The sequence below is a fragment of the Drosophila ananassae genome, chromosome 2R, assembly GCF_017639315.1.
Source record: "Drosophila ananassae strain 14024-0371.13 chromosome 2R, ASM1763931v2, whole genome shotgun sequence".
Lineage (NCBI taxonomy): Eukaryota > Metazoa > Arthropoda > Insecta > Diptera > Drosophilidae > Drosophila > Drosophila ananassae.
In genome coordinates this window covers 11,883,901-11,898,737 of record NC_057928.1, presented here as the reverse complement: position 1 = coordinate 11,898,737, position 14,837 = coordinate 11,883,901, and the positions used below count along the sequence as shown (strand labels likewise).

At 43.3% G+C, this 14,837-nt stretch overlaps 2 protein-coding genes across 6 annotated transcripts in view; both read right to left on the bottom strand.

Annotated features, from left to right (window-relative positions):
• Nucleotides 1-14,837, bottom strand: part of LOC6506479 (zwei Ig domain protein zig-8) — a 37,463-nt gene that overhangs the window by 16,587 nt on the left and 6,039 nt on the right. The gene's annotated exons all lie outside the window — the stretch shown is intronic.
• LOC6506478 (antigen 5 like allergen Cul n 1) lies at nt 1,308-2,548 on the bottom strand. The gene is made up of 3 exons (XM_001957762.4): nt 2,320-2,548; nt 1,846-2,252; nt 1,308-1,793 (listed from the first exon to the last, which is right to left on the bottom strand). The coding sequence occupies exons 1-3, from the start codon at nt 2,515-2,517 to the stop codon at nt 1,517-1,519; spliced, it is 882 nt and encodes a 293-aa protein (XP_001957798.1). The 5' UTR covers nt 2,518-2,548; the 3' UTR covers nt 1,308-1,516.

Here is a 14,837-nt window from a genome sequence, read left to right as displayed (position 1 = left end):
CAATAGGCACGCTTTCATAATTTATGCTCGCTTCCAACTAATATCATATTAACCTGTTTAAATTCAGCCACAATTTATGCAATGCCCAAACCTCCTTTAGGCCATAAATTGGCGCATTCATTGTCTGCCATCGCACCACCAAATCATTTTCAACAATCAAATTTTGGAAGCGTTCAGGGACAGTCTATATTCTATAGTCCATTTTCTATAGGAATTTGTGCCGCCGCGAAACGAGCATGTGTTGTGTGTGTGTGGGATTCCAAAATTAGGCACCAATATAAATATTTTATACTCCATATAATATTATGTGGAAAGCTCTAAGACCTGATAAACATTTAACGACAGCAGTTAATCATTTTCCCCTGCCTAGAATGCTGATTGCTTAAATGCTTGTGGTGTCTCCTTTGACTTGAAACATTGTTGTAAAATTTGTTTATTTGGAAATAAACTAAATGTCTATCAATCTCTCTTAAATACTCATTTTGGCAGTAAACGGATTATGTAAAAAAACAAAACTTTTACCACTGTTTATGGTTTTGAGAGCCTGTGCAATGGACGCTAGTTTACATGAGTTTAATGAGGGCCCACAATGATGTTCATATTTCAACAAAATGAACCAAGCATAATTACCGCGAAAACGTACACAGATAGAGAGTGATATATATATTCTGGTTTTGATAAGTTCATAATGTTTATAATGCTCTTTGAGGTGATGGCAACTAATTCCACTTGAATTTTAATTAAGCCATAATGGATGCGCCGCGGCATTAGAGCGAAATTAATTACGCGACGACAAAAAAATGAACAAAAATGTTGCCTATTTTTCTCAGCGGACTTTAATGAGGCTCAGATTTGACAAAGTAACGGCATATTAAACGTAGGCAGGCTGCCACAATCAGGGGCATCATTGTAGATGGACACTAAAAATAAAGCAAAGCCAAGGAAAACAGAAAACATATTCTTTTCAGCCAGCCAGTCAGCAGCATTATTAATAGGCACTTAGGCGCTGGGAGGGGGGCCTGAAAAAAGGCGATGCCAGGGGGGCGTCTTCTATATTACGAGCTGATGAAGACACGTTTTTACATTTTGTATATTGACGTTAAAATTAGATGCCAACTTGTCGTCGTCTCGTTGGCTTTCTTCTCACGGCCCAAACAACGCGTATCATATTTTAGCTGCTGATGGAGATGATAATGATTTTGATGTGGGGGAGTGCCAGTGCTGGCCATTTTTTGGCCTATTTAATGGATCTAGGTATATTGTATAGGTCTTTCATACAACTACCAAGTAAAATAAAACAATGACACTCTTTCTTAGCCATGCAAATGTGATATTTATTTAGATCTGGCCTTTTCCATCTCCAAAGTAGCCATCACTGTTTGCAGGTGTCCGTGCTAATGTGCTTGCTGTGAGATGATATATGACCGCCACGCACTGTGACACAAATCAACATGTTAAATAGACTGTGAGAGCACATCCTCCCTCTAACCCTTCGACGCTATTTATTTTGGGCCTCCTACATCCGCCAGAAGTTTGTTTTTACTGTGGTGGCCTCCACAGGAGGCTCCTCGAACTGCTCGCTCACCTTGCACAGGGATGGGTACTTGAGATCCGTGCCGTTCTGGCAGCCCATTGCCTTCTCCCGATAAATGGGATAGTTGGGTATGCCATTGCCAGCATAGTTGCAGGCCATGAGGTAGTAGGGATCTCCGATCGGCTTCTCATACCGCAAGGCGGCACAGCCCACGAAGGTGTTGTTGTCCCGAGCCATGTTGGCAAAGTATCGAATCGGTCTAGGAGTGTAAAGTTAAAGCAGTTGAAAGTCAAGAAAAAACTATTACCCACTCTCCCAATTTTCCCTGGGGAAAATGCTGGACGTTCCCCTCTGTGGCATTGGCAATCTGGTCCCACCAGCTCCGCATGGCTTCCTTCACGAGACACTCATCTGTGTGGTTTGCCAGACCCGGCAGGTCCTTCAGCCTGATGAGAGCCAAATTCTGGCCAGAGTTACGGAATTCCAGGGTGTTGTGGCACGGATCGTGTTTCAGAATGCACTGCTTCACATTCAGGGCAGCGAGTTCCTCGAGCTCGGAGTGCCACTGCAAGGTGGCCATGCGGTCTGGTTGTGGCAAGTTTTCTATCTTTCCCCCGGCCAGCAGATTGCGGTAAGCATTATGCTCGTCCAAAATATAATCGTGAAGATCAGTTAGATTGGCCATTTGGACGCCAGGAGCACAAAGAGCACTCAGACCCTACAGGACATGCGATGAAACTCATTAAGCCAGGCTCTTTTTGTCCCAGAAATCAAAGCCAACTCACTCCTTTGTTCTTGCAGGCTATGTGCTTCTTCATGGGCGGACACAGGTCGGTCTGGCAGTAGTCGGTGGGAACAATAGTTGCATTCGAGGCGTCCATCTTAAGCCCGCTTGTTGCAGGAATAGCCGACTCATCCGCCTCAGAGCGAACAACATGCAGGACAGCCCACAGGACGAATGCCAATGTCCAAGCTGGTGACATGATTCTACTAAGTTCTTAGACTGTCCGTTTGCCAGTCGAGTTTCTCTTTTATACAGGCCCGAATTCGAGCGAGTGCTGGCACAACTGATTTTCAATCGGGCCACTTGCCCCAGCTGGTTTTTTTTCTGCCACTGTAACTTGACTCGAGCCGGGTCTAAGCCCGTCCTGCACAAACAGCTGTCCGTAAAAGGCCAAGACGTGAAGGCGGAGGAGGGGCTGTCTGGATAAATGGGATGACACCTGCTTCGATCCTATCAATGGACAGGTGCAGTGGCATTCGCCCACCGACTTATGCCACTTGACATATTATCCCACTTGGCCAAAAAAAAAAAATGAAAAGCACAAGAAAAGAAGCCAAATGAAAACGAATGCTTAAATGTGAAAAAATTTCTTTCAAAGTGCAATTTAAACTGCAAACACAGCCGCACAGAGAGGAATAGAGTGGTGTGGGCATCGCATTCATGGCAAGACCAAGGAAAAACACAGATGGAAAAGGAAAATACGAGAAAAGCAGCCAGGGAAAAAAAAACCAGTGGAAAATGCCGCCATGTCCTTGTCGTTCATTTTCTACCTCAATTGAAATAGTTTTCTCCTCGGCTGAAAAAATATTTGTTGTTGCCTCTGCAACAGTTTTTCACTTTCATTACGGAGGAAAAGATTGCGAGGGCGGCTCTATGAAAACTAAAATATATATTCGTAAGAAACTCACAAGCCAAGAGCTTGTCATAAAATAAAAACTTAAAGATTACCACAAACCAAGCCAAAATAATAAAAATCATACAACACTCCCCAAAGAATTATGCAGAATTTTCGCATCAAAAATTAAGCCAGACTTCCGTCAACTGCTGAACTGCCACTCTTGCCACATAATACCGCATTCTCTTTCGTTTCAACCACTTTCCGAGTCCCCACAGCCGCCTGTCCCAGTCTTTTTGTGAGCAACACGCAATGACAGTTCAGCAGACAAAAGTAATCCAAGTCCAAGTCCAAGAGTGAAGAGCAGGCGGCAGACTCGGTCCAGATAGCAAAGATTTCAGTCTTTTTGTAAACACATTTAACCATTATTATTTATTATTACTATTGTCATTGTTGTTGCTTGTGTTCCTGTTGCTGGGCAATTTCATTTTACGCTCTGTGGGGGCAAGGAGACAGAAGGGGACCCAGGAAAAAGGATACATGAGATAAGCCGATGGAAGGGGCAGTGAAAACAGGCTAAGGTCAGCTGCAGCTACAGACCGCCAGTAAACTGCTGGGGAGAAAAAATAAAAACGAAAGGGCGAAGCAGTTTGTCAGGTAAGGCATCGGCTTACACTTGCTTTTCACTTAATTGGATTTGTCCTCTCCCGGTCTACTGACTCCTCCCTGGGCTCCCTGGCCTCCATGGCTAAATGCATCCAAAGCTAATAATTGCAGTTTGTAATTATTTTTCCCCCTTCGAGCTTATCGGGCTCTTTGTGTGAGCCGGGATTAGGGATGCTCTTGCAAAATGTCAATTGCAAATTAAAACTTTCCCGGGCTTAAGTCAGCCCGAAGTCTAAACTAAAAGCCCAAAAAGCAAAAGCGGCTAAAAGAACTGAAAGAAAACTTTGTGCGAGCGAAACAATTTCAATTTGGTTTAATTTCCTCACTCCTCGGGGTGAAATATATTCACCCGTCCTTCGATTGGGGTTTCGTTTGATTGGCACGGGTGTGAGCAGGAAATTGAAATTCTCACACATTCTCGCACACACGCTAGGGCCATCCGGGGGGAATCAGTGCCTCCACGCACTTTGGCAACACTTGTTTGCATATTTTAACTTAAAAATTTAAATGCTAAGGATGCGATTTGACTCGCACTTGATTTCGAGTACTCCAGCTCTGAGGACTAAGACAATGACTGTGTCATTCAATCGCAGACAAAGTCTCTGCAGGACTCACACAATGTTACCAACAACGCCCACCCGCCCGTAAAGCTGACAGACTGCAAACTGTCACTTAAAATGCCCCACTCAACTCGACTGGGTTCAAGTCAACTCAATTCGTTTGTCGCATCGACGGGACTTGTCGGGAGCTTCACTTTATGTCACGCATTATTAACACACGCTCCACTCCAACGGCGACGTGGCAACGTGGCGTATGGGCAACGGGTGCAACGTGGCGTATGCGCAACGCCAGTTCTTCGGAAGACAGAGGAGCTGCATCTCGGACTGGCTGCCAAGTCGTGAGCTGATTGCTAAATGCAATGCCAATGGTGGCACTGAGCGAGAAATGTTTATATCTCCGGGATTAGATTTAGGAAGTTGGGTAACTTTTTCGGCTTCTATTTAAAGCTAAACTATAAGCCTTGTCTTAGTAATTAAGTTTAAAGTTTGCAAGGACATCTTTGTGTATCAAAAGTAGAAGTTTCGAAACATTTCTCACAAGTTTCTATTTATTTTAACAATTTATTTAAATATTCCTTCATAAACATAAATAACTAAAGTCGCTGAGAGACCATAATAATAAAAACGCCAGCTTACTTTCCCATATTTATTCCTAACTCGGAGGGCCTGCAGCTATTGATTTTAATGCTTCTTTCTCCATTTGGCTTCCGCCCACCTGATTTATACACTTTTTTGCTCAGTGCACATACTAGTGTGTGCGGCCGAGATTTGTTTGCCTCGCAACTGGGGGGAAAAAAGTGGGAAAAATGGAGAATCAGGAGTAGGAAGCAATCGGAGCAGAAGCAAAAATATTGTCCTCGCCTTGCCCGTATTTACGTTTCAGTTTTTGTTTTCCTTCCACCTTTTTGGCCATCTTTTTGTTTTCCTCTTGCCAGATTTCACTGTCCGCCAGCGCTTATGCAATGCTTTTTGGCACGTTTCGCAATGCCTGGAACGTGTTGGGAGTTGGCCATGTGGGGGTGTACGGGTCTATAGGAGTGTATGTGTGGCATGCAGCTGTGCGGCACTTGCACTAATGAAAAAGTCCTGTGGTTGCGCCTCCGCCCTATACCGGCCCTTCTACGAAAAGTGGTTAAATTCTCTGAAGATTTTGTGCCCAGGTCGGCAGAATGGTCGCTTTAGAGGAGAAGCCAGTCCGTTTACTATCGAGTGGGAGTGCTAATGAAGCTCTTTTATCCTGAGTATGCCTCAGGTATCCCCTTTTGTCTAAGAATCGCTCATCTTCTTAAGAGAGTCACCCCGAAAAGTTCAGTTCAAGGTCCCCGGCTTCCGTGATGTGTTGTCAAGCATATTGATGTCATTATCCTACCTTGGCAACAACAAAAGCCGAAACCTCAGCCTAGACAATTCCAGCTTGCCCCCTCAGGCAAATACCAGTCTCCCCCCTGTAGCTCTCCCCTGGCTTTCAGCCGAAAGATGCAATCGGGGAGAACGGAGACAGGCACGCATCCTGGTATATGCCACAAGCTGCTATCTCCGGCTGCTTGTAGCCATTCCAGCAATAGTACAGTCGAGAAAATATCATAAATATTATTTCACTTTCAGAAATATAATATTTTAAGCTTGGACAAATGAAATATTGGCATTAAATGACACAGAAAATGTTACTACTTTTTATTATTTCTAGGCATTGTCTTCTAAACATTTTAGAAATGTTTCTAAACAAGCCATGCAGGTACTGTGATATTTCTTAAAATATTATTATTTCTGTGAGTGCACTAAAATACACAGTCGCACAAAAATGTCACCCCAAAAACACAATCCCCAGCAAACACTGCCAGCATGATGTCGTGATGTCGTTGTCTCGCTGTCGTTGTTTCGATGTTGTCGCCGCGGTTTTGGGCCCCACCTACTCCACTCCACCTCCATAGTCCCCCTTATACCCACTGCCGCTGCCCACAGTCTGCAGTGATTTCTTGCCAACTGATTTTGTGATTTTCGCAGGAATAGGAGGAGGCCCGTGATTCGGTGGTTTTGGTATCGGGGAGGCTTCTCATTAAATACGCTTTGACAATCGCTGCGAGTGCTCCGCTCCGCTTATCTGATTGTGGGCCAGACAGACAATGATTCGGGGGACTCAGTCCCCCCTTAAATTCCGCCAACCGAGAACATGTGTGGCCCCCTAATTAGCTGCTTGATCTTTAAATTTGAATGCACTATAAAACAGCATATGGCGGAGGGAAATGTGTTGGGGGTGTTTGTGGGCTATTATATGTATAAACCGACATAAACAAGTTGATGGTCTCTGGTCCCTGCACTGCATTTTCGCATAATTGTTATGTTGATTGCAGAATTTCCAACAACAGCAACAGCAACAGCAACAGCGCAGCGAAAGTAAATTCCCCAAATGCTTGCTTGCTAAACAACGCTGATGATGGCCATGCAACATTTCAGAGGGGTGGCAAATGGGGCAGTAGAGGGTGAGCTTGCAACAACTCGAGACGCACTTTTGACATGCAAATTTTATGCAATTTTTATGTGAGCGGGGACAAAAGTCAAGGGAGAGAACTATTGCTTAACCCCTCGGTGACTATGTTGTCGTTATTTACCCCAAACCTGCACTGCTGCTGCACCCTCTCCCCTGGTGGCAGTTGTAATTAATATAATTTCTGTTTTCATACGCATAAATTTTGAAACATTTTACCCCGACAAGCGTTTCCTCTGCGTGCTGCGTGACTTTTAACGAGCGCTTCAAGCCATTTTGTACTGCAATTTGAGCTGCAATTTTTCACACTTGACAACTGACCGAGTCAACAGTCCCAGCCCATTTTCCGCCCATCCCCTGGCCGCATTTCATTTGTTTTCTGCTTATTTTTTATACCCACTGTTTTTGTCCCGAGGAAGCCAGAACGAGGAGCCTTGGCAGCAACTAATTAAGAAAATATTTGCCAAGCTCTCTCTCTTGGCCGAAAGAAATTGGGTTGTAAGATGGGCTTGAAAATGGGTTGAATACACTTTAAGAAAAAATACTTAAAACGAAGGTTTAGTTGGAAAAAGAGAGAAACGTTCTTGAAAAATCATAGTTTCTAAAAGGACTTATTTTAGATTTATTTTAGTTCAGAAACCATTCTTATTTTATACGATTTTCGCAATTAAAAATATAGAATATACCACGTCATATACTATTTCCTATTTAATTCTTTTCTTCAAGTGTAGAAAGGATATGAACAAACAAGCAAGCAGGCGCGCAATTGCTGCATTCCGTCTGCTGAGACTTGCTGCAGTTTGTATTGGTTTCCCAGCAGCACCACCCCCACCACCACCTCGCCAATTGCTTCCACAATACAATTCTCAAGAATCAACATCTTCCCAATGGCACCAGCCGCTGAAGCGGAAAATTCTGCCAAAGCAAAATTACATTTCTTCCATACCCTAACCGAATCACTTCCACCACCGTGACGAAGTAATGTCACCTTAAGTAGAAAATAGTTTGATCTGTAGTTTTTTCCCCAGAAAACTTGCCAGAACTATCTTCAGATTAAAGACAAACCCTTTGGACCACAAAACCCAACCGCAAAGGGTAAAAGTTTTCCACTAACTTTTCCACAAAGCTAATGTACCCCGTTGGGATGCCCCTTTCTCCGAGTTGTTTGGCCTCTGGGCTGTTTCGTTGCACATCAGCTGGCTCGTCCTCGCCGGCCTTCCTTTCATCTTCTGCTTTCACTTACTTTCCACGGGGCTTTCTCAATCTGATTTCCTCCGGCTCCGGTGTCCTTGAGGTGGGGTCAGGTTGGGGTCAGCCCAGGTGCGATTGCTCGGATTCATATTTTGGGAGAAACTAGAGCCTGTTTCGGAAAAGATCTTAAGAATATGTATTGTTTTTTCATGATTAATTCATAATCCCTATACCATTTTTCGGCTTACCTTTTTTTTAAATATTCAACCAATAAGATGATTGTATTCTCTACTACTACTACAAAAAAAAAAGTTGCTGTGTAAGCACTATATTTCCCAGTGCATCTCCCCACTTTCCAGCTAAAAATGACCTACTGCTTATGGACATTGTTCACCAACTATGAAATGCATTCCCCTTTCTGGCCAACAAGCCCTCGAAAGCCCTCAGCCCAGTTAAGTTATTCAAAGAAAGCGGCCAAAAATGAAGCTATAGTCAAGGTCGCTGGGCAGGGGTGAGCCGATGGGGCGTCGTTGGCTTTATGGAACATAATTTCAGGGGACCAGCCAGCAGCTCGCAGCTCTGTTCATGCAAATTGGAGTGCGTGGAGGGAAGCCTTAATGATATACACCGACCCAACGATTTGGGCGTGGTGCGTGGGAATGGGGATGGGGATGGGGAGTGGTTTAGCAATGGCGTCAGTGTAAACAGACCTGCCACATGCAGCGCCGCAAAAATTAATATTTGTATTAATAAAACCAGCGTTGGGGCGCGAAAGTGATGGGGTGGGCTTCCTATAGCAGATGTGCGGTCGTAAGTGTTTACATAACATGTTTTGGATCCCAACACATTTAGTCAAGCGAAAATGGATGGAGGGGGCTGTGGGGCACTTTGGGTGGCTGTGTGGCACAGAAGATAAAACGGAAAACGTGCCAAACACCAAAACGCTTAAAATAGACGCCGAAACTTAAGCGTCGAATGGCGCGGAGACCCCCACATCAGCCCCAAAGACCATTGGCCAACAGAAAAATGGGAAATCGGCATGGGATTCGTCCTGCAATTGAAGCCGTGCAGCGTACAATTCAATTAACAAAGTTCACTCTTTTTTCCGCCTTCGTCCGGCGAGCATTCTGCTTTTTTTCGCTTCCACTCCATTCCGTTTGCTGCATTGGCGGTGACGTCTCAATTTTTTGCCACGGCCAACACCGCAGGCCAAAAAGGCGGGAGCAATTGGAATGTCCCTGCCGCATTTAAAAGTGTGAGAAGGATAAAAGGAAGGACATGGAAGAAGTCAAAGCACAGTGGATATGGAAGGTGTGGAAGAGACTCTATTCTGGTCTATGATTTAATACTTCAGGGTTTTAAACTTAAGTCTTAATATTTAAATCTTAAAAAAAATAGTTTTATGACTTGTTTTACGATTTGTGGATCGATTCTCCATAAATCTGCTTAAAAATCTAAAAACAAAATATTTTTGATATTTTTTCTTAAATTATCCCCTTAAAAATTTTGTAAAATGCCTGAAAAGACAATATGACCCATATTCTTGGAGGAAAGGAGGCGTCTATGTCGCGTAGGCCTTGGCAAGTCCGGCCCTGATAAATAGTAGGAAGAGACAACAGGGCGTATGAGCAATCCCTCTACATATTACTCATACGTACAGTTGGTTTCGTAACCTATTGGATGAACAGCTTGTTTTAAACCTTTTAAAATGATTATAATTTATTTATCGTCCAAATGAAAACTTACTCTGCACTTAAACTGCAAGGCAGCAGGACGAGTGAATAACAATGTATTACTCATACTGAGCTTGAAAAAAAAACCTTGAAATAAGCCTCCTGAAATATGTATCAAATTATTTGACACATTACCTGACCTTATCGCACCCTAACATTTGCGGGAAACTTTCTGCATACGAACTCGTTCACTTGATTTTGGTTGGTAACATTTAGCCGCAATGCAAACTTTTGGCAAAATGGGAAACAAAACTCGCAAAAAGCCAAAAGGCTTAAGTTGTGCATTTTCCCCACTTGGCGTGCTCATTGCTCCCATTGTTTGGTACTTGTTCTCTGTTCTGACAGCCTCCCTCACTTTTGCTGCTCTCCTTTTTCCAGCCACCGCCAGAATATCCTTGCACTACACTGGCGCTATTTCAATGCCACCCACCAAGCCAACACCACAGGCACTCGCACCACCAAACAGCCACTTGGCATTGCATTCTGGCTTTGCGCCTTTGTTATTTCCTCTCAAAAGGGGTATTCTTTTGGGGGATATAGGTGATAGGTATTATTTGGATCGGAAGGAAGATATATTATTTTTAAAACAGTGCATGATTATGTTATTTAATTTTTATTTATCTTGGAATATTTTACTATTTGCAATGAGTATGTACAGTCGGTTACCCTTTTTTCTTGAGTAATTTTTTATGAACACTTCTTCGACTATTCCGCTGGTGGGAGTTTTCAAACGGCATTGAAGAGAAATAAAACTTCACGCCATTACCGACGCCCTCGCCTCCTTTCCGACACTCTTTGGCTGTTTCTCTCACACTTGAGAGGGCGAAAGGAGGAAGGATGCTGCTTAGCTATGAATGAATGCAATTAATTCGATGTCGAAGCGAGTGTATGGTGCTTCATCAAGCACATGCACCAAAGTGGATAATCAAAAACCTACAAGCAGGGAAAACTTGAACACCAGTATTTGATAAATTTTATTTATTCAACTCAAGGTATATTCGGATTAGGAATGAATTTGGAACCTTATTGATTAGGTTTCTATGGAAATGACAATAAAACACTCTCAATGGAACTTCAAGTGCTTCGTGCATGGAAGTGTGTGGCTAACTGGTTGCATGAAGCTAATGAAGCCGCTGTTGTAGCAGTTGTCATGCCAGCTTATTTAATTAACTCCACTGCCAACAATGTGTTCTACAATCCTGTCCCTGCCAGGGATATTTCTGCTGCTAATTAAGTGCAGCAGTGCAACTTCAACTGCAACTGCACCCACCAACTATACAGCAAACTGTATAGTCACGACACTTCAAGCTTCAGGCCAAGCAAATATTATTAAAATAAACTAGGACCTTCTGGCCTGGCCCCTCCTTGCCACTCGACTAAGTTCAACCACAAGGCCCACAGTGCGCTTAAAAAGTGTGTGCTCAGTTAGAGAATATTCAACTGTAAAAAGTAACATGGAAACTATGGAAATTGTGTCCTCTGGCTTGGGGGCTTTCCAAGTGCCAGCAACTTGTTTACCAACTACATTAAATAATTTTAAAATAGTTTCAAGAGGCTCCTTCTTGTTCTGTTTACCTGCGATTGCGTTTCATTAACAAATTAAAACGATTTTTCCTTTTAAGCTTTATTTGCATTAAAATTTCTTAAATTATTTTGTGTCATTTTGGTAAACTGTTCCCCAAAGTTTAATGAGTCACTGTACAGACCGACCCTTTGGTGCGAAAAACTGTCAAACAGTGGAGAACTAGCAAAAATTGCACACACTACACTACACATAATATACACATGTGCCACGCCCACACACTTAGTGGGCTGTCTTCATAATGGCTTTTGGTTATAAGATCCAAGGGAGAGGAGGGGAGCTGGCCGAGACAAAAGGCAAAGCAAAAATTTGCGGCTACAAGTTCATTTATCATTTTGCTTGAGTAATTGAAATTTCAACGTCGCCGGGCCAAAAGGCAGAGTGGGGCAATCACCAGTGGGTGAGCTGGGTAGTTTCAGTTGTGGGGGTGAGGGGGGCTAATGGTGGGGTGGTGGTGCAGGAAAAGCATCCTCAGGTTAGGTAGCCCAAGTGGAGTCGGAGCCAATACATTAGACACTTCCGCTGCCACTGCCACTGCCGTTGCCGTTGCCGTCAGGACACATCTTTCGCTTTGAACTTAATGGATATGAAATACATGAAAAATGTATACATATTCCCTAACACCAAAGAGACATTCTATAGAATCCCTCGACCATCCGCCAAAAAAAAGGGAGCCTCATGCAAAAAAGGGAAACACTGTGAACCTTGCTCAAAGTCACCAAATGGCGAACAAACGGAAACTCATTCAATGAGTCTCGCTACGCTTTTTTTTTTGCTTTTTAAATCGATTGGGGATTACTTTCGGAGCATCGCTTTTCATTTTTACCTCGTTTCACATATTTATTTTTGGGCTCCTGGATAATCCCAGTAGGGGGCACGGTACGGTCGGTTCTTAAAGCTCTTTGGGGTGTTTTTCCTTACGCATCGCCGCACAAATGATTTATAAGTTAGACAAAGGCCAAAAATTGAGGCACCTTCCCAGGGCCAAGGGGCCTCGGCCCAGCTTCGGCGTAGCTCCCTGCCGGTTGACACAGAAATGAAATCACTTGACCATAAACATTGAACTAAATTCAAAATCAATTTAGCGAAATAATAAAAACAGCCGTGGAGGCACTGCCCTGTATCTGTGAGCTGGCCTAGATGCTGTCCTTTGCCAATTATGGCCACCATTGAGGGGCATTTTCCTGATGATTTTTCAAGTATTTTTGCCAGATTATGTATTCAATAAGCATTGCAGAGTTAAATCTAGTCCAAGGAGTGATTAAAGGATTCAGTTGCCAATATATTGTTGCCAGTTCCCACAAGAGGATGAATAAAGTTGCAGCTTAAGCAAGAGCCGAGAATAAATTGCAAAGTAAACTTTGGCCAAGATGTGTTTTTATTTTTAAGACTCTGGATCTGTTGACTTTAAAGTTGCAAACTTTTCGACTGCTGCACAAACATGCTGTGTGTGATATGCATATAGTGAGGAGGTCGTATAAAGATGCCATGAAAGTCCTGGCCCGGCCAACTCCGCCGACAAATGGCCATAAATAAGTGCTGGCAGAATGGGTTTTTGTAACAGAACGGCAGTGTGGGTTCTACCTATTGGCTACATTGGCCATTGTTGGCCCTGAGCGGCGACAACTGCAGCCGTCCTGCCCAGGGCTTGTTTATGCCCGAAAGTCCCCAGCCTCAACCTCAGAAGCCAAGGAAAAAATGGTGGCCAAAAGTCAAGTGAATTTCCTCGGCACACACAGACACAATGCCATGAAATGTAGTTTGTTATGAATTTTTGCTACATCCTCTCCAGCATTTTGGCCATTTTTTTCCCCAAGTTTGATTTTTCCTATTTTCGTTCCTCTTATTTTCCAGAGGAACGGGTCACAAACACATCCGTAAACAATTTGTTCATGCTCCTATTCGCTTTTATTTCCTCCTTACTTCGGCCCGGCTTCCTCGCCAAGGGATTTTTTGTTATTTCTGGGCCCCGATAAGCAAAATAAAGAAATGAGTGGCGAGGAATTGAAAATAGGCAACCCTATTACAAGGGATACAAATGGCAGACCCCGAACAAAAACAAGAATAAAGCAGCGAAATGAACTGCCATCCCGAAATGGCAAAACACTAGAAGTCCTGGAATTTTCCAAGTTTTTCAAGCGCACGCTCTCCCATTTAACAAAACAAAAAAAAAAAGGGTTAAAAAGGGGCAATCAACGCTCCGGGTGGCAATTGGAGAAGCAGAAAAAAGGGTTAAGCGGTGTCGCTGGAGAAGGAGTTTCCAGTATCGGCGGGCTGACTTATGGGATATCGTTAATCAAAACGATTATGATACACTGGGTATCTGATTGTTCTTTAACGCGCTGAAAAGTGTTTCTAGGGGCTATTTCCTGTTTTAACTCCAATTACGGCAAGCACTCTGCTTAATTGAGCCAGTTATTGCAAGATAGTTACCTTGATTGCCTGATAACCAGTCCAAATCACATTAAATTCAATGAAATGCAGTTGCTTAATTGTAATGCTCTAATGGCACTTAATGCCCCATCAAATAGTTGAATTAATTCAGTCTCTTGATTGACTCTTGAAAAGGGACTCTTTTCGAGAAAACTAAAAGCATATTAAATTTGATTTATTTTTGCTGGTTTCTCGAATTGTCAATTTCAATAAAAGATACATTATTGATTATGTATTGCCTCCAACACATATGCCGATTGCTTGTATTTATTTAAATTTATTCTGGGATTTTCTTTTCCTCTGGAATATAAAAGCAATCAAACGGCAAGAAGCTAATAAATGCACTTTAGCTGTTGCTGCAACTTGGGCGGCAAGTCCTTCTGGCCAATTGATGGAGTTTCTGGGGGTGTTAGTGTGTGGAAAGAGGCAGTGGCAACTCCCTGGCCTGTGTCAACCTAATTTTCCCAGGCCTTTCTTTGCTCCACTTCAGCTCCCAGGCTTGTTTGCCATTTCATTTCCATATGCACAAAGCAAATATAGGTTTGGGGGGAGATTGTCCTGCGACTTTTGTGAACGAATACTAATACAGGCCGCCTCATTTGTTGTTGTTGGCTTCGGTTGTCTTGGCAGCCGGATTGGATTTCAGTTTTGGAGGATTGCCGGATCCGGAGGGCGGCTTGTTCGAGGGGTTGTGGCATCTTGACAGCCAACAACTCACTGCTCAGTGACACGTGTGAAATGTTATGTACTTGCGGGTAGGCGAGGGGATCAGGATATCTGAAGTTAAAGAGGGGGGCAGGCGGTTCGATTCCAAGTTTTTTGACACATACAAGGGGCGAACGATGGCAAATTGGAAAGTCAAGCCAAACTTGACAGGATTTGCGCGCAAAAGGATTTGTCGACGAAAACAACACTGAAGAAAAAAGTAGAGATTCATTATTAATTGAAGTTCACAGACTAGAGATTATAGGGATAATGTTGACTGAGGATATTGGTTAAAGGATTTGATATTTCCCCAATATCCTTAATCCTTT